Genomic DNA, 25,613 nt, shown 5'->3' on the forward strand with positions numbered 1-25,613 from the left:
AGCAGCGGTTCTCAACCTGTGGGTCGTGACCCCTTTGGGGGTCGAACGACCCTTTCACAGGGGTCGCCTAAGACCATTGGAAAACACATATATAATTACATATTGTTTTTGTGATTAATCACTATGCTTTAATTATGTTCAATTTGTAACAATGAAAATACATCCTGCATATCAGATATTTACATTATGATTCATAACAGTAGCAAAATTACAGTTATGAAGTAGCAACGAAAATAATTTTATGGTTGGGGGTCACCACAACATGAGGAACTGTATTAAAGGGTCGCGGCATTAGGAAGGTTGAGAACCACTGTGTTAGAAGGACCAGGCTGCGGAGGAGGCCAGCTCTCTTCGTCCCTTTCTGGAGGGTGCTGGCCCCTGTACTGAATCCCCTCTGCCAGGGCTACATCTCCCTGACCACACCCTCGCCCACCTCCTCGGAGGCAGCTGCTGCCATCTTGGGCAGACAGAGAGCAGGAGAAGTCCAGGCCCGTACACACCCCGCCCCCCCACCCTTGCTCACCCTTCTGTGCACTCCCTCCTCACACCCCACGGAGATCCCACCCTGCGGAGCGGAGGCAGATGGCAGCCCCGTTCCCACCAGCCCACACCCATCACCCCCTGGGGAGCTTCGGCCCCTTCTCCAGTGGCCACATCGCACCCCATCCCTTCAAGGCACCGCAGCACAGTCGCTGGGCCTCAGTGCCCTTAACCACAGAGAGCAGGGCGGCAGCAAATGCTATAAAAGCCTGTGGGGACCGAATCAAATAGACCAGAACGTCAACGCCTGCAACCCACTGGGCTGTGCCAGTGACGTAAGTTTCCACTTCTGTGTAATGGGGATAAAAGTACCCACCTCGTCGGGTTATTCCGAGGAAAGGAGATGATGTAGGAAAGTGCCTAGGAGGGGCTCTGCTCATCATGACCACCTTTCTTCCTGCCCTAAGGCCCCCTGCCCAGCGCGTCCCCCCCCTTAGGAGTCCACCGAGCACTCCCTCGGGGCCAGTGCCCAGCCGGCTGGGGAAGGCACATGCCCTTGCTCCTTAAGAGCAACTTACTTCCTGACATCAAGAACACGCCATTGGGGTCCACAGCCAGGCAGGTGACAGCATCCAGGTGGGCCACCATGGAGTGCACGCATTTCCCTGAGGGCAGAGGGCGGCGGGTTACGGTCCACTGTCGGCCTCACCCGGGAAGGTGGGGCCTAGAAAGGGTGCTCAGAGCCTCCAATGTGGACACCAGGGGTTCTGTGTCTGAGCCTGGCCCACCCACCTCCCACAAGCACAGTGAGTTGGGGGGCCAGGAAGGCAGGGCCTCACCTGTCCGGTTGTCCAGGAAGCGGATGCCTCTGTCGTCATGGGCGGTGATGGTGAGGGGCTGGTTTGGGTGACTCACCACCTGGTTGATCTGGGTTGGGCCTGGAAGGGAAAGCAGGGAGGAGGGACATCAGGGGGAAATTGGGGAACAGGGACAAAGGCAAGAGGAGGACCATTCTGCCACATCCGTCTGCCTAGAAGGGGAGGGCGGGGCACCCAGGCCACGCCCTTCTCAGGCCAGTGTCTCCTCTGCACATGGGCACAGGGCCTGTCTTGGAGTGGGCAGGAGGGGTGACGGACGTTGAGGTGGCTCGTCCACGCCACCAAGTGGGCCGACAGGCAAGTCCCTGACACTCTCCCTCCACTTAGCCCTCCCGGGACTCAGGGCTGTCCATTAGGGCAGTGGCTGAGGCCTCATCTCCCTCCCACTCAGAGCCCCCACGGGGGTGGGGAGCCATCTGCAGCTGACCGAGCCTGTCACCAAAGCCACAGGAGAACTGCGGCCTTGGAGGCATTCAGATCCCAGCCCCGGCGGGGCCGCTTACCGCTGCTCCCCTGGGACTCCAGCGTGAGGAGGGCACTGCTAGCCTCCAGGTCATACAGGACGGTGTCGCCAGAGCGGAAGGAGGCCACGATGTGGGCCGGCTCGGTGCTGGTGAAGGCCACTGAGGTGGGGATCCTGTGATCTGAGGGCAGAGGGGATGGACGGTTGCCTAACAGACTGGTCCTGCCCCGGGCCTGGGGTGCAGGCGTCACCCTCCTCCAGGGCCTCCAGCTCTATACGGCTCCTGAGTGAGGCGTCAGGGTCCCCACTGTCCCCGTCCCTCACTCACCGCTGGCTGTGGGGAAGGTACAGAGGCAGGCCGGGCTGCTGCTGCTGGGGTCCCAGATGCGGATGGTGCCATCAGCGGAGCAGGAGGCGAGACGCTGGGAGGTGGGGCTGAAGGCCAGGCCCCACACGGCGTCCCCGTGGCCCTCCAGGACGTGGCTCAGCACGCTGGGGTCTGGACCCACGGGGGGGCGGGGGGGAGGATGGACTGTGTCAGGGCCGCCAGCCCATCGTGGACAGCCTGGAGCACCAGCTCTGCCGCACTCACCCAGCCTCAGCCCAAGCGCCAGGGCTCGGGCCTGTCACCACCGCCACGCACCCTAGTGGCTGCTCACACTCTGACCGCTAATCTGGGAAGATTTTAGGGCTCTGAAGGCAGCCCAGCATGGGAGCTCCAGAGGGCAGGGATGCCTCTGTTCCCTGCTGTCCTCTGGGGCCCATCCTAGTGCTTAAAGTGGGCACCCGAAAGGTTCCTTTTAAAACTTAGTTAAGGGAGAAGGGACAGTGATGACTCTGGCCCCAGACCCTTCTTTGAAGCCTGGGCCCTGCAGTCCTTTCTGCCCCCGTGCACCAGCCTTGCCGTCTCTCTAAAGCCCTCTGGTCACTCCCACCACTGCCTCTCTGGTCACTTGTGTCAACACAGGGGTGTCTGGTCGGGCCATGCTGATGCCCAATGGGTGGCAGTTCGTTTGGCCCAGAGCACACACTGCCAGGGACCGACCCCTGACCTTTCCCAGGGTCGGACTGCTCTCAGGAAAACGGTGTAGCTCCTTAAGGGAGACACAGACCTCTGAACTCTACCACAACAGGATGTTGCATGGGGCCGTGTGTGTCATCAAATAGGTTATCAAAACAGGGGTCAGGGAGCAGGGACAGACCCTGAACAGAGGTTACTTCTCCACTTAACTCTTAAAGGTGCCCCAAGAATGAGCACAAACCCCTGCAAGCCGGCCACCTGCTCTCCTTTCTCCTCGCGCCTGCCCCGCTCAGTCAGAGACACGCAGAACGCTGCCAGGGCCCCCCAAGCCTTCACATGTGCCGCCCTGGCCCCCACGCTGATGCTGAGTCAGCTCAGCCATCTCGTCTGACTGCCGCATGCTGAGTCACGCTGTTCCACGCTAAACCAGGCTGAGCACCCCCCGCCAGCCCCTGCTGTGTTAGGCATGGGCGGATGCTGGCTACATGTGCGGAGGGAAGAGGCCCCAGTGGACGACGGTGGGGGAAGGAAGGGCAAGAGCTGTCTCACCGTAACCATCGTAGGGGTCCATGTTGAGGTCTGGAATCTTCCAGCTGTGGATGCGGGCATCTGCCCCACCACTGTAACAGTATTCACTGTTGCTGCCCATGGCTACTGCCAACACGGGGCCCCTGGAGGATTCAAGGGGGGGGGGGCACGAAAAACTCAACACTCGCCCCTCCCCAAGACCTTGCCCTTCTTTCTCTACCAGCATTTTTCGGGGGTGGCCGACAGGAATTCAGCTTCTGGGGCTTCTGTTGTGCCACCCGGGCAAGTTGCCCGTCCTCTGCCTTCCCCCACCCCATGTATTTCCTCCTCCAAAGGCTGTGCTGGGAGCCAGCTGTGGGGGCACTGCAGAGCATCCAGGGCCAGGGGTGTGTGTGCAGAGGGCCCCAGGGACTCAACCCTCCTGCTGCCCCGCCACCTGTCAGCACCCCCTGCCTGTGGGGGCACCTCCCTCCCTACCTGTGAGCCCGGAAGGCATGGATAGGTTCCACGTCTTGTGCAGCATTCCTGTGGGAGACACATGTCACCGACAGCCCCTCATCACCTGTTCCTGGGCCCCGATGCCCCCTCCACCACCCTCGGGGCTGTGCCCTCACTTCTTGGCGGTGACAGCCTTCTGCAGGTTCCAGAGCTTGAGCGTGCCGTCCTCGGAAGCGGTGAGCAAAGCCGATTGGCTGTGGTGGAAAGCCAGGGAGCGAATGCCATCGTAGTGTGACCGAAGGGTGAACTTGGGGTTCCACGTCTTCTTAAAGGCATCTTTGCTGTCAGACAGCTGGGGGATGGAGGGAGCCGCCTCAGTGTCTCCTCTTCCACCCCAGCAGTTGCACAGATATTCGCATCCAGGACTCCAAGGGCTCGTCCTCCACCACCGAGACCCAGGTGAAGCACCCCACTGCCTGGCCTCCAGCCCGAGGCTCCCCTCTTCTTCCTGGCCCTGCAGCAGCCCCTCACTCAACAAGTTCTTACTGTGTGCAGGGCTGTTCCTGGTTCTGAAGAGACAAAGGTGAGCCCAAACCCTTGGGATTTCGCAGGGGGTGGGGGGGGTGGGGAGACACTCAGATCGTCCCACCTGTGCACAGGCTTATAAACTACAAGCAGTGCTACGAGTTGAAAATGCACTGGGAGGCCCAGCTGGCGTGGCTCAGTGGTTGAGCATCGACCTACAAACCAGGAGGTCACGGTTCGATTCCTGGTCAGGGCATATGCCCGGGCTCAGTCCCTGGTGGGGAATGTGTAGGAGGCAGCCAATAATTCTCTCTCATCATTGATGTTTCTATCTCTCTCTCACTCTCCCTTCCTCTCTGAAATCAATAAAAATATATTAAAGAATAAAAAATGTACTGGGAAGAGGCACCGAGCAGCCTGCCTGCCTCTGTGGGGTCAGCAGGCTTTCCTCCTGAGCAAGTGACAGATAAGCAGGACTTAACCAGATAGGGTGAAGGGACCGAGGAAGGACATTGCATATGCACAGTCCCTGAGGCAGGAGGCAGCAAGGATGGACCCAGAGCCTGAGAGGAGGCCTGGATGCAGAAAGCAATGGGGGAGGGTGGCTGAGGTGTGGAAATGGCGACAAGTAAACCCAATGGGAAGAGACTGGGGAGCAAAATCCCAGAAACACTGCACATGCCCTGGAGGGTGGGGGTGTCGCTCTCTGAGTGAGGGACCTTGTAGAAAAAAAAGCAAACCTCAGTGTCCCCCCCAAGATAGAGTTCACACCTGACAAACCCTTTCATCGAGGCTTCGAGGCTTCGTCCCATGGCCCCCGCCCCAGGTGCCACTTCTGCCACATTCTTTAGGGCCAGAGGCTCTGCCTTGTTCGACCCCCCCACTCACACACTCCCCAGGAAGCGTCAGACTTGGGGCAGCTCCTCTGCTCAAAGCTCAGCTCTGGCCCCGTTCCCAGCCTCCCACCGCTGTGCCCGACCCGCTGGGATCATCAGCCACCTGAGATCCTGATAGAATAGTGGTTTTCAACCTTCCTAATGCCGCGACCCTTTAATACAGTTCCTCATGTTGTGGGGACCCCCAACCATAAAATTATTTTCGTTGCTACTTCATAACTGTAATTTTGCTACTGTTATGAATCGTAATGTAAATATCTGCTATGCAGGATGTATTTTCATTGTTACAAGTTGAACATAACTAAAGCATAGTGATTAATCACAAAAACAATATGTAATTATATATGTGTTTTCTGATGGTCTTAGGTGACCCCTGTGAAAGGGTCGTGACCCACAGGTTGAGATCTGCTGTGCTAGAAGCTCTGCGAGTGTCCTGCTACCTGCGCAGGAAAGTGCACCCGCACCCGATCCCACATTCCCAGGTGGCCGGGGTCCCCCATGGGTCTCAGGCCAAGAGCACTGGCCCTCAAGTTCCCTTTCATTCCCGCCCGACTGCACCACAGCCCCCACGCGCGCCAGACTGGCCTGGTTTCTTGGTTGTGGGCTGGAGGCCATCTTCCCTCCAAAGGTCTGCTCAAGTCCAACTTTCTGCAGTGTCTTACCCGCACCGCTGCCCGCCGAGCCCCTTCCTCCCGATGCTGCATTTAGCTTCTGCTCCCCCTCACCCTACCCCCAGCAGGTGGGTCCTGGACTTGAGGTGCCCATGAGTAAGCCGGGTGGGGAGGGACGACCCCTGGAGAAGTAGCCTGGCACCGTGATTAAGACACAGGCTCCAGAGTCTTCTAGGCTCTGCCGCTGGTGAGCCTGTCAGGCCCCCGAACCTGTCTGCGTCGCACCCCTATGTCTAACAGCTGAGCGGTGAAAGGGCTCACATGGTCCTCGCGTGTCAGGGACTGAGCACGGGCCGTGCCAGCCATCGCTCAGCAGATGCTGCCACTGCGCGAATGCCCAGTGGGGGTCGTGGGGGGTGGGCACCCTGAGAACTTACGTCACAGCTGAGGTCGTTGTCATTGGTGACGGTGAGATCTGCCAAGTCCCCCAGGCTCACCTCCCCGCCCCCGATAGTGTCCATGATGAAAACGTCTGAGGAGAAGCCAAAGGAACCTGGTGGGGGGAGGGGAGGGAGGAGGCAGAGAGGGGCCGGGAGAGAGAGAGAGAGACAGAGAGACGGAGAGAGAGGTGAGGTGTGAGAGAGACAGGGAGAGGTCAAGATCAAGAATCACAGCTGGAAAGAAAGAGACAGGGAGAGACAGACAGGCAGGCAGACAGGGCAGGACAAAAAGAGGGGGAGACAGAGACAGACAGACGAACTTTTGGGACAGGGAGGCTGCAAACTAGGGGCCGGGCCTCGACCCTGAGGACACAGAAGCCCTGGGCTTAGCTCTGCAGCCTCCCTCTGTCAGGGTGGAGGGGCCTCTTACCTTCGTGTGGCCGAGGCTGGGGTGTGCCAGGAGGCGGTCCTGTCACTTTGGGGGGCAGCCCATCCACATCCCGAAGGTCGGCCAAAATTCCCTGGAGTTTGACCCGCCGGCTTTCTGCAGGGACGCGGCCCAGGCAGGAGTCACCACCAGTTCAACCCAGCCATGCACAGGCGCCTCCTTCCCCACCAGAAGCCGCTCCGTGGGAGCTGGGGAGCCCGGCCCAGAGTGCACTGGGGCTCACGGTGGGGTGGGGATGGACAGAGACTGAGCAGGGACCCTCCATGGACTGCCCTTGCAGAAACCTCGGTCTCCAGCCATGTCCCGTGACCCCGAGGGCCTCCCAGCTCAGAGTCCCAGGACCGGAGGAAGAGGCAGCACTGCCCCGACGGCCTCTCCCCGCTGGTCCCATCCTGTTTCCTCCCTGAGGCCCACAAGAACTGGACACACGCGTGCACGAGGCTGGCAGCCCCACGTCAGGAAGAACCGGGCCTGCCTGTGTCCCCACGGGGATTTTCCAGGGAGGGGGTGCAGGCCTGGCTGCTGTGGCGCGGCCCTCCTGCTCTCCCTCGGCCCCCCTCCTCTCAGGAAGTATGTCCATCCGGTGGAGACCCTGGGGCAGGAAGCAGCTGCAGGCAGCTGTGTGTGCCCCTGCTGCCCCCGGTGAGGCTGGCCAGAAAACCCTCCACTCACCCAGCTCATGGTGGGCCCCCTCTCCAGCGCATCGCCGAGGGTCCGGAGAGCCCTCCCCGTCCTCGCCTGAGCCCAGGAAATCGAACTCATTGATGGCATCCTCCGAGTCGTCCTCCTCATCTTCATCCTCTATTTCAGGCACCAGGGCCTTGGCTGGCAGCTGGGGCAGGGAGAGAACCAGACAGTCAGGGAACTCATGCCACAGCCAAGCCCTCCCGAGCCTCCAGGAACAGAGAAGCCAGGGCCCCTGTGAGGAACCACCACACCAGCCACCAGCTCCCTCCGCCCGGCCTCACTTTGGCGGCTGTGCTCCCCCTGCTGGAGTCCTCGGAGGCTGCTCCCTGGGCAGCCCCAGCCTGAGTTTGGAGACCCCCCTCCTCCACCTCCAGCTGTGATCCCCTCACAGCCCTCCTCCTGCTTCTGCTCAGGCTGTTCCCACTCCTCCAATCCCTGCCCCCCAACACAGTATTTCTCATGAAGAAAAGTCAATATGACAACCTGCTTCAGGGAGAGGGTGATATGTTTGTGTCTACGAGTGTATGGAGGTGCACAAAGTGAGAACAGTGCCCTGGCTGGTGCCCTCAGTGGTTAGCGGGCCGGCCCGCACACCAAAGGGTCTCGGGTTCAATTCACAGTCAAGGTCACATACCTCGGTTGCTGGTTCAATCCCTGGGTCAGCCCTGGTCGGGGCATGTACAGGAGGCAACCAATCGATATGTCTCTCTCACATCGATGTTTCTCTTTCTCTCTCTCCCATCCCTCTCTCCCTCCCTTCCACTCTCTCTAAAAATCAATGGAAAATATATCCTTGGAGTGAAGATTAACGAAAAGGAAAAAATAAAAGTGAGAACAGACCCAAGAATGTAACAGTAATAATAACAGAGCCTCATCAAACACTGCTGGCCTCTGCATTATTCAGTGCACTGAGTAAGACTCAAACCTATGATTTCACATCTCAGAACATGGTAGTTACCACTGTTGCACGTATTATCTCATTATTACACATGGAGAGATGAGGCTGAGCAAAGTCAAGCTCCTTGCCCCAGGTTCTCCAAGTCTTCCTGAGAGCTCTCTAGATTGGCCGAGTTTTTGTTTTCTTACATAACCAGCACACGCTACTTTTAGAATGAGAAAAAACAACACAGTTCCTCCACTCTGAGAACAGACTGCTGGGCAAGTGAATAATGAGTTTGCCAAGTTTTCCACAGCCGGTCTTAACTGAGGGCAGGAACCAAATCATCAGTTTCCCTCAGTTTACAAGCCTATTTTACAATTCCCCATCACCTTTTAGACACAGCCTTATGAAATGACATCTAGCATGTGATTCTCTCCCTCTCACCATGACATTTTACACAAAGAACCATCCAGGGTGTGTGTGCACTTGGAACCTCAAACACCGCACCTAAGGCTTAAGGGACTTCCAGAATTTTCCAGACAATTTTGACATCTGAGTTCTGTTGTAAGTGCTACGTTAAGAACACACCCCAACCAATATGGGGATCCTGACGACACTAGACTCAACCACCTCCTCTTCTCCTTCCTAAGGGTTCCTGACTAGACCGTGTCCCGGGCAGCCACGGGACCAGCCTCACTCAGACTGCAGACTCCTCAAGGGCATGCTGAACCCCTCCCACGGGCTCAGCACCCCTAGCTGGGTCTGGAGGGTACACACTTGCAGGCAACACCTTTCAGGCATCCGTGAGGGGCCAGCCTCTGGCCTGTGTGAGAGGACCAGAGGGATGGCACCATGGGCGGGCGCCCTCCTCTTCCTTCCCAGGAGACCTAGCGCCAAGTTGTAAACAGCAGGCTCAGAGAGGCACTGGCGGGAGTTGGGGCTCACAGGACTGTGGAACCGTACAGGGGCCCTGAACAGCCACCCTGCCTGTGCCTGTGCTCCCCCTGCTCAGTCCCACCACAGCCACCACTGAGCACTCAGCGCGGCAGCCACTGTGCAGCCAAGGCTTCCTATGTGCTCAACAATCCAGAGACAGGGACCATTATCCTCTGAAACTAAAGTTAAGACAAGAGAATCAGGTAGCCAACGTTACACAGCAGGCCCGGGCCAGCCTGGGAGCCATGAGCAGGTCTTTCAAATCAGTCTGGTCACTGAAGATCTGCTGGGTGGGCATGGGGAGGCGTGACACCCTAGCCCCGTGGTCGGCAAACCGCGGCTCGCGAGCCACATGCGGCTCTTTGGCCCCTTGAGTGTGGCTCTTCCACAAAATACCACATGCGGGCGCGCACGTACAGTGCGATTGAAACTTCGTGGCCCATGCGCAGAAGTCGGTATTTTGTGGAAGAGCCACACTCAAGGGGCCAAAGAGCCGCATGTGGCTCGCGAGCCGCGGTTTGCCGAGCCGCAGTTTGCCGACCACTGCCCTAGACAATAAGCCACCCACAGGCTCGTAGCACAGGGGCAGTGGCAGATGCAAATGCCTAAGGAAATATGAAAAGCCAGCAATAATTCCTCTGCAGGAGGAGCAGAGGGGAGTGGGAAGGCTTCCCAGAGGAGGCTGAGGTAAGACGTGCACAGCAGTGCAAATCCTAGTGGGGGGCAGTGGGGACCAGGCATTCTGGACCAGGGAACAATGCTGGAGAGCCCGTGCTCAGAGACTTGCTGATTCTCCTGTAAACCCAACTCTAGGGTCTGGCTCCGTGCACTCCCTTCCACTCAGTGAATTCAATGAGCACCTAGTCTGGGCTGAGTCACACTGGAGAGAATGTGGAGGCCCCTCACAAGGATGGGGCAGGAGGGATACAGACCCAATACCAGACAGGGAGGACCCAGAGTGGTTCAGGTGGGACAAGGGACCTCCAAGAGGCTCCTGAGCCTATGGAGGAAAGGGGAGCAAGGGTGAGTCAGGGAAGACTTCCTGGAGGAAGGGGTGTGTCTAAGGTGAGTCTAAAGAAGGAAGGAGTCTGATGAAAGGCTGGGTGAATAAAAGGCCATCTCCAGTCCCCCGACCCGCACTTCACAGGTATTTGCTCCTGACCCCCCTGTGGCACATGGTTGCTTACAAGCCTGCCGATGCCCACAAGCTCCTGCACGTCAGCAACGATGTCTCCCACCCCGGCTGCCAGCACAGAGCTGGTCCACAAAGGCCCACACTGATGTTTACTGGTCAGATGAGACTATGCCATGCCTAAGGTCAGCGCTGTCATGAGGGTGAAATGTGGTGGGAGCCATATCTCGAGGTCCAGCTGAGGGGATCTGGACTCTACCCTGTGGTCAGAGTCCCTGAAACTGAATCCTGACATCAACAGCAGACTGGACACACGCATCCTCTGAAGCCCCCACGAAGCACTCCAACCTGGCTCTAGGCTGAACCCTGGGCCCAGCTGCACTCATTCAGGGAGCTGGAGAGAGAACAGTGAAAAGGCCCAGAGTGGAGCTCACAATCTACTGTGGGAGACAGAGAACCACAGTCACACCAAAAAAAATATCTGAGTATGACTGATCAGACAGCCCGAAGGAGAGAGCGCTGCCAGAGGGCACCATGGGGCTGGCCTGGTCTGGAGTTCAGGAAAGGCCTCTCGGGAACCCCTGAGCTGGAGGGGAGGATGGAGAGAACAGGGTGCAGGCGGGGCAGAGGCGGCCCTCACAGTAGAGACCTGGCTCCTCTGAAGGTGACTGAGGCAAGGCGACAGGGACCTGGGATGTGGTCAGGCCACACAGCCCACAGAGGGAGCCCTGAGAGCATCCACGGGGGCACCCTGTTCCTGGTACACAAAGCAGGGGGATCCCCTGGGAGGAGGAGGAGCGCTTCCTTTGGCTCACACACGCACCTTCACGCGCTGCTTCTTGTGCTGCACACTGTCCAGTTCGTCGTCCTCGTCGCTGTCTTCGTCCTCACAGTTCTGCAGGAAGGGGATCTGCTCCAGCACCGAGCCACTCAAGCGCTCTTTGCCATCTTTGCCTGCTGCATTCCTGCCCACAACAGGGGGTAAAGGGGGCATGAGTCCTGCCATGTGACAAAGCTCAGATGCCAGGGTGAGGCTTGGTGGCCAGAGCCTGGGCCCAGCTCTCAGGGGGCTGACCCACCACGACCCAGAGGAGCCTTGACTGTGATCATACACAGGGCTTCAACCCAGTGTCTGCCTAACAGATGCTCACCCGACTCAAACCCCCTTGTGGACCACAGACTGGGCCAACTCCTCACTGAGCTCGACTCCGAGTTCCAGGGGACTAGCCCCCAACCCTGACCACAGGTCTCCCCACGTGTGCTGAGTCAGGAGAGCTGGATGAGAAAATGCCACTGACTCAGCAGCCGCTGTTCCCATGGCCCGGTCAAACCACAAGCACAGGCCAGGTGAGCGACAGAGACGCACCCTGGAGGAATGGGAAACTGGTCACCACCAATGCTCGGGCCCTACAGCCAGGGACCATGGCCAAGCCTGCAGGGGTGGGGAACCTTTTTTCTGCCAAGGGCCATTTATAACACCATTTGCGAGCCATATAAAATTATCAACTTAAAAATTAGCCTGCTATATTTGGTCAAACATTTAATTAACTCACCCCTAATGCCTTGGCAGGGCCAGACCAAATGATTTCAAGGGCCTCGTATGGCCCTCGGGGCGGACCTTCCCACCCCTGCTCCTGAGAGTTGGTCAGTGTATGGTTCTGGCCCGGTAGAGAGCGCTTTCCTCCAGGCAGCCAAATCCGTCACTCACTTCCTGGCCCCCCCATGTATATCCTCCCAGCAGAACATCTCTGCTCAGCTGCTGGGACACCATTCCCGGGTTCCTCCCACAGCTGCCGAAGCTCAGCTTCTTTCTCTGGCCTCTAGACACAAGAGCCCCAGGGCTCAGTCCTCAGACCTCCTGTTTGTGCTGCCAGCTACACTCTCTCCTTCAGAGACTGCAAAAACCGCTGTGTGCTGGTGAACAGAGGTCAATTTAGGAATCAAGCGCCCAGCCCCAGCTCCAGGCTGGCTACTCACAACCTACACTGGGTCACCAGGCACCCCGAATCCCACCCATCCTAAACAGCCCCCTTGGTGTGCCGCTCTTCGCCTTCCCCATCTCCGTCAGTGCTGCTCCCAGCGGCTCAGACCAACCCTGGAGGCAGCTCTAGTTTCGTCCCTCTCCCTCACATCCAATCCTTTAAATCGTGCCGACTTACCCTAAAAACCCATTGAGAAGCTAACCACTTCTCACCCTTCCACCTAACAAATGCCATCTCTGCCTGGGCGCTGCAGTTGTCCCCCAACTGGTCTCCCTGCCCACACTCCTGCCCCCTGCAGCGATGCCGTCCTGAAGCAGACGGCGGGCATCAGATCACATCACACTCCTGCTGGTAACCACGGGCTTCCCACAACCCTAGAAGAGAATCCAAACTCCTTATCTCAACCAGCGAGGCCGTTTGATCTGACTCCTGAGATTTCAGCCTCACCACAGACCACAGGCCCCACCGCCGCCTCGCTGGCCTGCTGCTGCTTCCGGAACATGCCAAGTCTCCACCTCAGAACCTTTCCACGTGCTGTTCCCTCTGCCCAGAACATTTATTCTCGCTCCAACTACTTATGTGGCTCATCCTCCATTTCCTGTACTTCCTGCCCAAACATCGCCTCCACCAAGAGGTCCTACTACCTACCTTACCCAGAGCGGTACTATTCTTCCCATCACTCTTTCTTACTACCTTTCCTTTTCTTCACAGCACCGAGCATCACATTACTGATTCTGACGAGTAACAATTATGGCTGAGAGAATGAACAAATAAGAGCTCCTCAAAGGGGGTGTCTGTGTGCTTTGTTCCCCGCCAGGCCCTGGCATGTGGCCTGGGGTCCGCCTTCAGCAGGTGCTCGATGTCTGCTGAGGGGCGTACGGGCCTGAGCCTCAGGAGAGGGGCCAGGCTGGAGATGAGCCGTGGTGTGCTATCAGCACTGAGGCAAGGCCTAGGGAGAGTATGTACAGGGGACCCCGTACAAAATCAGGGCTCCCACAATGAACAGACAGAGGGTTCTGGAACAAGCGAGCCCCACAATGTGTTCAAGAAGGAAGTGGCCAGCAGGGCCCCTGAGGCCCGGCTCACTTTTCCGACACTGGCTTCCGCAGGAGGGAGGAGGCACAGAGGGACGGACCCGTCAGACCCAAGGGCTCACCTCTTGATCTGTTCCTCTATCTGTTTCACCAGCAGTGACTCCCCACCGCTGAGCCCCCCGGGGCCTGGTGTGGCCCTGGGGCCCCCTTCGCTGGGTTCCACGGTCCCGTTGATCTCCAATGAGCGTCCCAGGAGGGATCGCACACGCTTGGACCGCATGTCCAGGATGGTGTCCGTGTAGCCCACCTCTTCCAGGTACCTGCATGGAAGCAGAGCCAGGAGGGTCAAGCGCCCTGAGCCCTCTCTATATACGGGGGCTTATGGAAAGGACAGCACACTGGGACTGCTTTTTTGGAGGGGCGACTTAAGACCACACACCAAAAATTTCAATAAGCAGCCCCGACCCTGCTGTTTCACTTTCAATATAGTGGTGGCTTTACACACCAGTGCTGTGGCACAGATGCTCACTGCGATGCTGTGCAGGAGACCCAAACACGGGGGCCGACCTACACGTCTGACGAGGACTGTGGAAGCAAATTACCCGTGGGGACACGAGGCAGGAACTAAACGAGGAAGAGCACCACGGGAAGCTGGCCACGATAAATGGCTTAACAAAAATTGTAAGTCACATGTTCCATACAATTCAAGTGTTTGTTTTAAAAAAAAAAGTGCTAATGATTAAAATAATAATAATAAAGTTTAAAAGCCCTGGCCTGTGTGGTTCAGTGGTTAGAGTGTTGGCCTGCACACCAAAGGGTTGTGGGTTTGATTCCTGGTCAAGGGCATGTCCCTGGGTTTGCAGGTTTGATCCCCATCCAGGTCAGGACCCTGCAGAGGCAACCAATCAATGTGTCTCTCTCATGTCAATGTCTCTCTCCCTCCCTCCATTTTTCCCTCCAAATCTCTAAACTGATGGAAATATCCTCATGTAAAGATTAAAAATAAAATAAAGTGTTAATGAGTTTGTAAGTATAGAACACACACACACACACACACATTTGTAGCATGCCCCCACAAGGCAAGAAAGACACACACTAAACTTAAGAGTCGTCAGTGACCTCTAGGCCAGTGATGGCGAACCTTTTGAGCTCGGCGTGTCAGCATTTTGAAAAACCCTAACTTAACTCTGGTGCCATGTCACACATAGAAATTTTTTGATATTTGCAACCATAGTAAAACAAAGACTTATATTTTTGATATTTATTTTATATATTTAAATGCCATTTAACAAAGAAAGATCAACCAAAAAAATGAGTTTGCGTGTCACCTCTGACACGCGTGTCATAGGTTCGCCATCACTGGACTAGGAACATAGAGGAATTTTGGAACTTACTCTATTTACTCTACAAATGAGCACGTATTACTTCGGCAACTTATTTATTTATTTAATCCTCACCCAAAGTATGTTTATTGACGAGAGAGAGAGAGAGAGACATTAATAACATTGATTGGTTGCCTCCCACATGAGCCCCGACTGGGGATCGAACCGGCAACCTCTTGGTGCACAGGACGACACTCTAAGCAACTGAGCCATCTGCCAGGGCTAATCCCACAATTAAAAAAACTGAAGCCAACTGGAACTGTCTGAAAGCGGGGGAGAGGGGGTGGCTTCAAAAGATGTGAGGTGAGTCCCTGCTGGTCCTCAGGAGGCTCCCTGAAAGCCTTTTGTTTACCATGACCCTGTCCCTTGGGACCCTGCCCCTCGCACATTAGACAGAACTCGCCTTCCCTGTTGTCTCATCCTGTGCGCCTGCGTGCATGAGGCTTCCCCTCCCACCACGGGAGGAGGGAAGCATGGGGTGAAGAAGCTGGGCTCTGGGCGCAGACTGACCGAGATCACCCCTCGGACCCTCTGCTTCTGTTAGCTGTGTGACTTTATGCAAGCAGGTCCCTCTCTGCACCTTGGGTTTTCGTCTGTGAAAATGAGGGGAATGGGCAGGTATGCCCTACGGGGACTCATGTGAGGAAGCGCGGTGTGCCAGATGTTTAGCACAGTGCCAGGCGTATACTAGGTAGTTGGCAAGTGTTGCCTGTTGCAATCACGTTGTTGTTATTGTTTGCAATAACACTTAAGTTAGCAATTTCACTTCCAGATATTAACTTAAGGAAATCGAAGACACAGACAAATAACTTCCTGACGTTTGTTACACTATCTATAAAAACATCTTCAATAAAATACACAAGAAGGGATTGGCTATGGCAAGTTATGGTTACTCATGCCACAGACTATTACACAGTTCTTCAACCCATGCAACCTAACTAATTTATATGAGAAGACGTTCACAACACTGAGCAAAAGCAACGCATTAGAAAACATGGTGAAGGGGAAGCCCGTTTATAAAACACATACACAAACACAAATGCACAGCCATGAAGAGACTGATAGTATATATGCCAAAGTGTTTATGGGGGATGAAGTTCCTTGGGTGGTGGAATTATGAGTGATTTCTATTTTTTGTGTTTCCCTATATTTCCCAAATTTTCTGAAAAACACAAATCTCTTTAGTAATAAAAAATAATTTGCCGAAACCGGTTTGGCTCAGTGGATAGAGCGTTGGCCTGCGGACTGAAGGGTCCCAGGTTCGATTCCGGTCGGGGGCGTGTACCTTGGTTGCGGGCACATCCCCAGTGGATGTGCAGGAGGCAGCTGATCGGTGTTTCTCTCTCATCGATGTTTCTGACTCCCTATCTCTCTCCCTTCCTCTCTGTAAAAAATCAATAAAATATATTTTAAGAAAAAGAAAAAATAATAATAATAATAATTTAACATTACCCCTAAAAAAAAGAAAAGCAACAGGCATTTGGGGTTGCATTCCAAGAGTGGAGGTCTTCCCCGACTGCCTCCTGCATCGAATCTTCCCGCCCTCTCCCCAGGCGGCTCCACCTACATGGTGACAGGCCATCTCAGCTGTGTCCCCAGTGGGGACAGGCAGGGCTGTGGAGGCTTCAGGCTTATCTCCCAAGCCAGGCATGGCCTTCGCCCCCCTGCCCCGCCCCCATACCCGTCCCCCTGCACACTCACTGTCGAAGAAGTTGCCGCCCCTCCTTCCACACCAGTGGGCTGTTCTCCAGGGTGACCGACTCCACAGGGCCATTGGAGACTGGGGGATGGAGAGAAAGGAGACAGACTGTCTTAGTCAGGGTACCACCACATACCCACCAGCCCCACCCCCACCTTCCTCACCCTCCAACCCAAATTGGTCACTGTCATGGGTTCTGCAGAGTCACTTTCTGAGTGTTTGAAACCTACTCTTCCCTCCCTGCTCCTTATCTCTAGTCTCCTGACTGGTCATTCCCCAAACCACCCCCAGACTACCTTCAGACTCAGCTCTAGTTACGCTATTTTCCCACACAGGAAGCTGGCCCAATTCTGACAGAACGGGCAGACTCAACTGGGTCCAAGTCCAGCTCTGCCACTTCCCAGGTGTGACCTTGAGCTGGTTAGTTTGCCTATATGAGCCTCAGTTTCCTCTTCTGAGAAATAAAGCTAATGACAGCAGTACCTACGCCTTTTGGGATTGTTGTGTGGATTAAAGGAGATCATCTGTTCATTTTATTCATCAAATATTGATGGGGCCTTGTGTGTCTGTCTCTACTTCACACAGGGACAGCAGGCAGGACTGGGCTTCTTCACCACTACCCACCCCTGCCTCTCCCCAGGGGTCCAGCCCCGTGCCCGGTGCCCTGTGCCCTGTGCCTGACAGAGCAGCCTGTGGGGAGGGGCCCTGGGAGCGAGTCAATCCCTCCCCAGCCCCCGCCAATGCTGCTTCCTATGGAGCAAAGGAAGAGGCGGTTCGGTTTGGGGAGGGGGGGTCAAGTAGGGAGGTTCGGGGTGGGGGGGTACCTTGTTCTGATAGTTCTGGCTTCTTCTCTCCCTGGTTCGGGTCTGTCCCAAACTTCAGTTTGTGATATTTAGCCCTAAAGGAGCAAAGGAGTAACAAATGAGACAGAAGAGTAGACACGACAGCACTCACCTCAGGCATCCCAAATCCCAGGTGCCCCCAATCCACTCTCCTTCCTCTGAGGCTGAGCTCCCCAACCTGCCCACAGTATAAAGCAGCCCTGGGGGGGGGGGGGGGGGGTGGCTGTGAAGAACCCTCTCTCCAGAGCCTGGCAGGCTGGGCTGCTATCCCAGCCCCAGGAGTCCTGAAAGAAGTCCTCACTCTCCAGAAGCCACTGTACCCATCAGGCCAGTGGAAGAGATGAGACATTATGAACAGATGGTGTCTGGCACACAGTGGCCACCATCATTATGAACACCGTCACGGGTGTCTAAGCGGAATCCACCTGCTATGTCTCGTTCTGTCCCCTCTCCTAGAACCGCAGAGTACTGGTGACGGGAGAACGCCTGATCCCAACTCTCCCTCGGTGGAAGGCTGCAGCCGGCCTCTCACCCTCTGCTGGGGACTGACTTCTCAGAGGCAGGGCCGGGGCAGCAGGGCTCACCTCTCCTGCTTCAGCGCATATTCTAACATCTTGATCCGCCGCACCAGGTCCGTCTTGAGATTCTCTTGCCCTTTCCTTTCTCCCTGGAGGAAAGCCACCTGAGCCTGGGGACACAGAGGCAACAGGAAGACAGCAGGGCTTAGGCTCACTGATGTGTGTCCCTCCCTCAGGGCAACTAGCACCAGCTCCTACCCCTACAATGACAGCAGCAGCCACTTCTTCAGGCGTGAAGACCCTGAGCCAGGGTTAAATGGCGTGTGAGAGGGCAAGCGAGATCTGCCGCCAGGGTACCTGCCAAGTCGCCCACAATGAAAGAGCTGAAGAGGAGTCCTTAACCCCTGAAATCAAAGCGGGGCCAGCTGGGGCGTAACCTCTCCCTGCCTTTTGGGGAGAAGTCGGCTTGGGGATGAAGGAGGGGAGGTAGGCGTTAATAGCCCTGGGTCCTCCTCCTCCCCCGCCCAAAGGCAGGTGCTGTCCCTAAGACTGCTGGTGGAGGCGTCTCACTATTCCCACCAGAGCGTCTATCTCTGGGAGGCGTAGGAAGCTACTTCTGGAGTTTAGGGACAAGAGTGGGTGGCTTGGCTCAGCTCCTGCTCCAATGCAAAGCTTTACCACTGTGGGGACCAATCGTCCCACTCGAGTCTGCCCAGAATGAGGGAGACGTGCCACAGACATGACCCAGGGCCCCTGCCAACCACTTCACACCGTCTGCTGGCACGGGCTGCCCCAGTCTGCTCTGGTCTGTCAACAGGTCATCTGGAGACACTCGGCCAACGACCTGCGAGGCAGGATCCTGGCCCCTGGCCACGTTCCGGAGGCCCTGGCCAAAGCCCTGAGTGCAGGACTGGTCCCTGGCTTCTCCCCAAGGGCGCCACTGTTCTGGGCTGGGGCAGCCTCAGCTCCAGGCCCACTCGCCCACCCACCTGCGGCACGATCTCAGGTAGGTCATGGGCTTTCTCTGAGCCTCCATTTCCCCTGCTATAAAATGGGGCTTATGAGAGTGCCTGCCCCTCGTGTTCAGTTCGTCTCAGTCCAAGACCTAGCACAGAAGACGGGCCACTAAATGCCAACTCCTGCCTCTTATTTTTATTCTCCCTGTCCATCCTTCCACACCCTTCAGTCTGCAGGCCGATGCTCTATCCACCGAGCCAAACCGGTCTTGGCTCTGCCTCTTATTTTTATTCTCCCTGTCCATCCTTCCACAAGTTGACATGGGCCCCATCCTTTGTGGGAGCTATGGTCCCTCTGAGATCCTACCTAGACCCATCAGCAGGGATGTCTGTGGCTTACAGGCCTCCTGCCACCATGCACAGCACAGCTGTGTCTACTGCAGCCAATCCCCGCACATCGTGTGCTTGCTGAAAAGAACTTCAGTGCCCCCACCAGAAGCCACAGTCTGGCCCCAGACACCTTTTCCAGGCCGAGCCCATTCTCAAAGCCTCGCTCCAGGACTGCCAGTTCCCGGCAGCCTCTCAGGTGCCCATCTGCACCCCTCTCCCTCTCCCTGGGGCTCGCAGGGCCCTGGCCTCTCTGGCCTGTGCATGTGGAGGGCAGCACAGCCCTGCTGTCACCTCTGTCCGGCTCCAGGGAGAGGTCTCACCTCAGCTTAGCAGAGACTGAACACATGCTGAGTACAGCCTGGCACTGACTGGGGCCGGGGAAACGGACACTCATACACCTTCGCTGGGGTCATAAACTGATGCACTCTTGCTGGAGGGCAATCTGGCCAGATCTATAAAAACTTTAAATGCACATTCCTTTTGTCCTAGCAGTTCCACTTCTAGGAATTATGGGAACTTATTTTATTTGTAGGAATTTATCCTTCAGGCATAATGGCAATGGTAGGTTCCTTTTGAAAAGATAAAAAGGGATACTCATGCATTAATATATGACAAAAGTATCATTCATTCATTCACCTACCCCCAAATATTTATTTTAAAAATATTTTATTGATTTTTTTTAAATTTTTTTTTTTTTAGAGAGGCAGGGAGAGAGAAGAAAACATCGATGTGAACGGAATATTGATTGGCTGACCCCTACTGGGGATCAAGTCCACAATCTGGGCATGTGCTCTGACAGGGAACTGAGTTGGCAACCTTCGGTGCCTGAGACAATGCCCAACCAACAGAGCCACACCAGGCAGTGCTACTCCTCAAATATTAATTGAGCCCCAACTATGTATCAGGTACATTTGTAGACAGAAGATACAGTGCTGAACAAGGCGTGGCTGACATTCTGGAGGGGTTGTGGGACAAACAATGAACGAATAAATATATGTCACCAGGTGTGCCATGGAAAAGAAGCCTCATCTGTCTGCCCCTTGTGAGGACGGAACTTCCTCCCCATCCTTCACACCTTTTTCTCTCTACCGTTTAAATCAACACATACATATTCACAGTGATCAACATCTTGTAAGTTTGAATTTCCATCCTTCTTAAATATATATATATATATATTTATTGATTTCAGAGAGGAAGGGAGAGGGAGAGAGAGATGGAAACATCAATGCTGACAGAGAATCATTGATCAGCTGCCTCCTGCACGCCCCCCACTAGGGACCAAGCCCACAATCCGGGCTTGTGCCCCCAACCGGAATTGAACCCAAGACCCTTCAGTCCGCAGGTCAACGCTCTATCCACTGAGCCAAACTGGCCAGGGCTGAATTTTCATCCTTTATGTATCTTCTCAGTCCCCCAAGTCTACCTGTCCACGAGTCGTTTTAGAAGGTGGGGGAAGAGGTGAAGAAAAGGCTGATCACCAAACACAGCCCCGAGGTACTTGCTCACTATCCTTCCTGCTCTCCTGGGCTTCCATTAGAGAGCATTCCGCTCCCCAGCGCCAGCACAGCCTGCTGAGAGCCTACATTCACCCAACATCCAACAGCAGCAACTGCCTGTAACAAGCCAGGGACTGTGTGAGCACTGGAGGAATAAGGAGAAGACGAGGGGTTCCTGTCCCCACAGAGTTCTCCGTCCAGTGCAGAAGACAGGCAAAAGCAGCGACAGCCAACACTCCTGTGACGAGGGCCACCAAGAGGGAGCAAAGGATGTTATGGGGAAACGGACACCTAATCCAGCTCTGGAGTTGAGAAGCAGTGACAGCTCGGCTAAGACCTGAAGGCTCATCCGAAGTTAGCCAGGGCAGTGGGGTGTGCTGCTGGCAGAGGACAGACAAAAGGTGCGTGGTGACTTCAGGAACTCTAAAAGGGCCAGTTTGTGCACCCCTATGCTCACTGCAGCATCTATAATAATAAAAGTGTAATATGCTAATTAGACCAGATGCCAGGGCAGTGGGGGCCGAGCCCCTCGCACGAATTTCGTGCATCGGGCCTCTAGTTATTTACAATAACGAAGATTTGGAAGCAGCCCAAGTGCCCATCAGTAGATGAGTGGATAAAGAAGCTGTGGTACATTTACACAATGGGATACTACGCAGCCACGAAAAAGGAAATCTTAACTTTTGCAACAGTATGGATGGACCTGGGGAGCATCACGCCAAGTGAAATAAGCCAGTCGGAGAAAGACAACTGCCATATGATTTCACTTATGTGTGGAATCTAATGAACAAAATCAACTAACAAACAAAATAGAAACAGACTCACAGATAGAGATCAGACTGACAGCTGTCAGAGGGGAGAGGGGTTGCAGTGCTGGTTGAAAAAAGTGAAGAGATTAAGCAAAGAAAAAAACACACTCATAAATACAGACAACAGTATGGTGATTACCAGAGAGAAAGGGAGATAGAGGGAGGTAGAAGACAGTAAAGGGAGGATAAATGGTGATGGAAGGAGACTTGACTTGTAGTGGTGAACACACAATACAAAATACGGATGATGTAGTATAGACTTATATACCTGAAACCTATGTAATTGTATTACCCAATGCCATCCCAATAAATTCAATAAAACATTTTTTTAAAGGAGCATATAGAAGAAATCATAAAGAAAAATAAAAGGCCAGTATGGCCACATGAAAATGTTACAAAGGTAATTTCAGCTATAATGTGGAGAACAGATGGCTGGGGAAGGGGGTGGGTGGGTGGGATGGCCAAGCTAAAGGCAGAGAGACCAGTCACACAAGGAGGCAGTCCCAGAAATCCCAGGAGCCCAGACTAAGATCGGGGCTGGGGCTGGGGCAGCGAGGAGATGAGGGAATTTCAGGTAATGGGGAGGGGCTGATAATACCCAGTCACTTTTGTCTGTGGGTGAAGAAAGTGGAGAACCTCAGTCGGCCCACTCTGCTCTGTGTCCGCTTCCCAGTTCTTCTGGTGAAGGAGGGAGAAAGAACCAGAAACATGTGGTTGAAGCATCCCAAGGCAGTGGAATCCCACAGGAAGGGGAAGTGCTGGTGGCCAGTCCCTGTTCGCTGGCAAACGCCGGCAGCCACCACTGCCTGATCTGCCAGTGCCGCGGCGGCTGCCAGGTAAGTCTGGAATCTGGAAGTTCTCTACTCAGCAGATCCACCCACTGCCGCTTCCTCTGGCCAGACTGTTCGAACATACACAAGCCCAGAACAGTTCTGAGGCATGGCTGCCGCCTCTCCTCCAGCTGTTCCCTCTCTCAGCCAGGCAACATCTCAAAGGCTTCCCCAGGAGCCTTAGCATCTCAGTCCTCCCAGGAACTGATGCCTCTCTATCCCTCTGCGGACCTTTCTGTCCAGCCCCCAGGCACAGGTTCCCCAGATGGTCTCGACCAGCCCCACATCTCCTCCTTCCCAAGCTCCAGGATGAGTACCCATGGGTCCCTCAAAGCTCCTTGAGGCTAGAAGTGGGGAGGGGTCAGACCCACACCTCCTCTGCTGCCATATTCGCCACATCTCTCTGCCGCTGCTCCTACATGAATGTCCAACTCAGATTCCGCCATGAGGGTCCCCCTGTCCTCAAGGACTGGCTCCCGTTTAGAAATGCCACAGATCATGGGCACCGCCACGTCGTGCAGCGTTCTGTGTAGCCTCCTGTTAGCCTGTAAGTTTCTGAAGGGCGGAAACCACACCACCTACTTCTTGGACTAACCCCCCCCCCAGCAAAGTCCTGCTTACTGTATTATCAGCCCCAATCTACACCGCCTCCCTGCTCCGTTCTTTGGGTGCCTCTTGGGAGGACCTCATGACGGGCCGCCTTTTCTGCCAATCCACACACACTGAGCCCTGACTGCACAGCAGGCCCTGTGCCAAGAGCTGCTGTACTGTCATTCAGAGAAAAGGTATCAGAGTTCACCAGAAACACTGAACTCGGTCTAAGCCTTAAAAAACCTCATAGGAGGCCCTAGCTGGTTTGGCTCAGTGGATAGAACGTTGGCCTGTGGACTGAAGGGTCCCAGATTCGATTCCAGTCAAGGGCACATGCCCGGGTTGCGGGCTCAATCCCCAGCAGGGGGCGTGCAGGAGGCAGTTGATCAATGATTCTCTCTCATTATTGATGTTTCTATCTCTCTCTCCCTCTCCTTTCCTGTCTGAAATCAATAAAATGTGTGTGTGTGTATGTGTGTGTATATATATATATACATATACATACATACACATATATACACATACACACACATATATATATATGAATCTCACAGGAGAAGTCACACCTCTGTAAGTGATAAGTGACCTGATCAAAGGTGTGTAGAAACAGGTGCTGCTGATGGGAGTGGAAACGTGGGGCAACTTGGCAGAACCAGTCACCACTTTACAAACACATCGATTCTGCTATTCCACCGTCTATTCCACTGACAGTCATACAGGGCCATACGGACATCCACTGCAGCCATTTCTCACGGGGAAAAAACTGGAAACAAGCTAAAAGTCCATCAACAAATGAGCTATGGTGCGAACATCCAATGGACCACAGTTATCAAAAATAATAAAGAGCTCTCTGTGCTGATATGAAAGGATCACCAGGCATGAGTATGTGAAAAAAAGTCACAAAATGATACACACAATGACCTCTTTTTATAGCAATAATAGCTGGGGATGGGGGAAGGAGAGGAGGAGAGGGACAAAGGGGACTTTCCCCTTTCACTTGTACATGTACGTATACACACTTCGAAGATCTTTGAGTTTTTACTAAAGTAACAGAACGAAAGTACAACGTGATGCTGGAGCCAAGACATGGACAGCATAACTGGGTGCTTCCCACAAACTCCTCTCAAACTGCAAGAAGGGCCACTAAGTGAGGGGAAAAGCACATCTTTTCTCTCGTTGGTCTCCATGAGCACGTGGTGGTGGCATGACGTCCCAGAGACCAAGATTCAAGCCCAACTCTGCCATGACTGTTTGGATGACCCTGGGGAGCCACTGAGCTTGCTCAGAACAGTTTTCCCATTTGTACTGGACGGCAGAGGAAGAGAACATGGGCTTGAAGACCGACAGACCAACCCTGCCACCCACAGGCTGTGATCCTAGGCCCGTGGTCGGCAAACTGCGGCTCTTTGGCCCCTTGAGTGTGGCTCTTCCACAAAATACCCGTACAGTGCGATTGAAACTTCGTGGCCCGTGCGCAGAATTCGGTATTTTGTGGAAGAGCCACACTCAAGGGGCCAAAGAGCCGCATGTGGCTCACGAGCCGCAGTTTGCCGACTACGGTCCTAGACTAATCACTGACCCTCTCTCAAAGTCTCCGTTTCCACTTATTATTTCAAAAGGGGGCGAGGAGGTAATATCACTTACCCTCCCGGAGGTTGCAGGGATCAAATGATACCCTATACAAAGTGTTCAATACAGTGCCTGGTGCCTAACACGTGCTCAGCCAACAGCAGCTGCTACATTACTGCCGAGTGAGGGAAGGGCATTGGCGCTGCCTACACAGTGCGTGCAGGGGATGGTCTAACGGCCGTGCGCTGGGAAGGAGTGCGGAGGAGAGTGGGACACAAGGCGAGGGGCGCTTACATAAGGAGTCCTCCCCACCCCAAGCCTCGGCTACCGAACAGCTAAGACCCTAGTGGGGAGAACTGTGCGTTGCTGTCTTTATTCGTCCTATGGACAAACTTCGAGTCAGTTACTAATTTGGGTCCCCACCTCTAACAGATGGGAAACAGCCCATCAGAAGGAGAAAAGATGGGCTGGAAGAAGACACCGACTTCTGCTAGTAACACCCCAGCGGAGGAACCCCAGCCTCCCCGCAATTCATCACCGGACCCCTGCAAACCCTCACAACTCCGCCAATGGACCCACACTTCTCAGAGTCACAAAACCCAGCCCAGCTCGCCAGGCTCCCACACACCATCTCAGGGCGCATTCCCCTCCCAGCTGCTCCACACACCGTGGGGTCCTTTCCCGTGACGCCCGCAAACACGTCTCCCCTCGGGGTGCTCCTCAGATGCTTCTTCCCGCTGCCTCCTTGCTCCACACAACGCTCCCCTTACCATCCCGGGGAACCCCGGACTCCTCCTCACCGCCCCCTTCCCAGGCGCCCTGGTCTCCACGATGCACATGCCTGCCCCCCGCTCCAGTCCAGGGCTCTCCACTGGCCACCCCGCACACCTCTCCCATCTGCGGGCCACCCCCCACCTCTCCACACCCCCGAACTGCAGTTCCTGCTCTCGAGCTCTTCCGCACGGGCTCCCTCGGGCACGACTTTGGGACAACTTCCCTACGCTCGGTAGCCACACACGCCAGGGCTCCCCAAGTTTCCTCCCCAATGAGGAGGGCGCGCCCCATCATCCTGGAACCCCTCCAGACCCCACCACCCCCCGTGACCCCCGGAGTTCTCACACAGCCATCTCTCCGTTCCCTCCGTCCAGCCTC

At 55.1% G+C, this 25,613-nt stretch overlaps 1 protein-coding gene across 3 annotated transcripts; it reads right to left on the reverse strand.

The window, feature by feature from the left end:
• Window positions 1–741: 741 nt before the first annotated feature.
• On the reverse strand, window positions 742–23,622 carry STRN4 (striatin, calmodulin binding protein 4). Of its 3 annotated transcripts, none has more exons than XM_014548015.1 (16): window positions 23,602–23,622; window positions 17,887–17,990; window positions 17,285–17,358; window positions 16,463–16,541; window positions 13,502–13,699; window positions 11,187–11,328; window positions 7,401–7,560; window positions 6,711–6,824; window positions 6,278–6,372; window positions 3,985–4,160; window positions 3,848–3,895; window positions 3,392–3,513; window positions 2,150–2,320; window positions 1,862–2,002; window positions 1,320–1,418; window positions 742–1,145 (listed from the first exon to the last, which is right to left on the reverse strand). In XM_014548015.1, the coding sequence occupies exons 1-16, from the start codon at window positions 23,605–23,607 to the stop codon at window positions 943–945; spliced, it is 1,932 nt and encodes a 643-aa protein (XP_014403501.1). In that variant the 5' UTR covers window positions 23,608–23,622; the 3' UTR covers window positions 742–942. The 3 variants fall into 3 exon arrangements, with proteins under 3 accessions (XP_014403501.1, XP_014403495.1, XP_014403504.1); XM_014548009.1 differs by having other exon boundaries at window positions 6,278–6,393; XM_014548018.1 differs by lacking the exon at window positions 13,502–13,699 and having other exon boundaries at window positions 6,278–6,393.
• Between the last annotated feature and the right edge of the window lie 1,991 nt (window positions 23,623–25,613).

This window comes from Myotis brandtii, unplaced genomic scaffold (genome assembly GCF_000412655.1).
Source record: "Myotis brandtii unplaced genomic scaffold, ASM41265v1 scaffold114, whole genome shotgun sequence".
NCBI classification, from domain to species: Eukaryota; Metazoa; Chordata; class Mammalia; order Chiroptera; family Vespertilionidae; genus Myotis; species Myotis brandtii.

Excerpts from the sequence above, each read along its gene's own strand:
- STRN4 (XM_014548009.1), bottom strand. Across the intron at positions 3,896-3,984 it reads AAGGCTGTCACCGCCAAGAA|GAATGCTGCACAAGACGTGG; the intron begins GTGAGGGCACAG and ends TGTCTCCCACAG. Across the intron at positions 2,003-2,149 it reads TACCTTCCCCACAGCCAGCG|ATCACAGGATCCCCACCTCA; the intron begins GTGAGTGAGGGA and ends CTCTGCCCTCAG.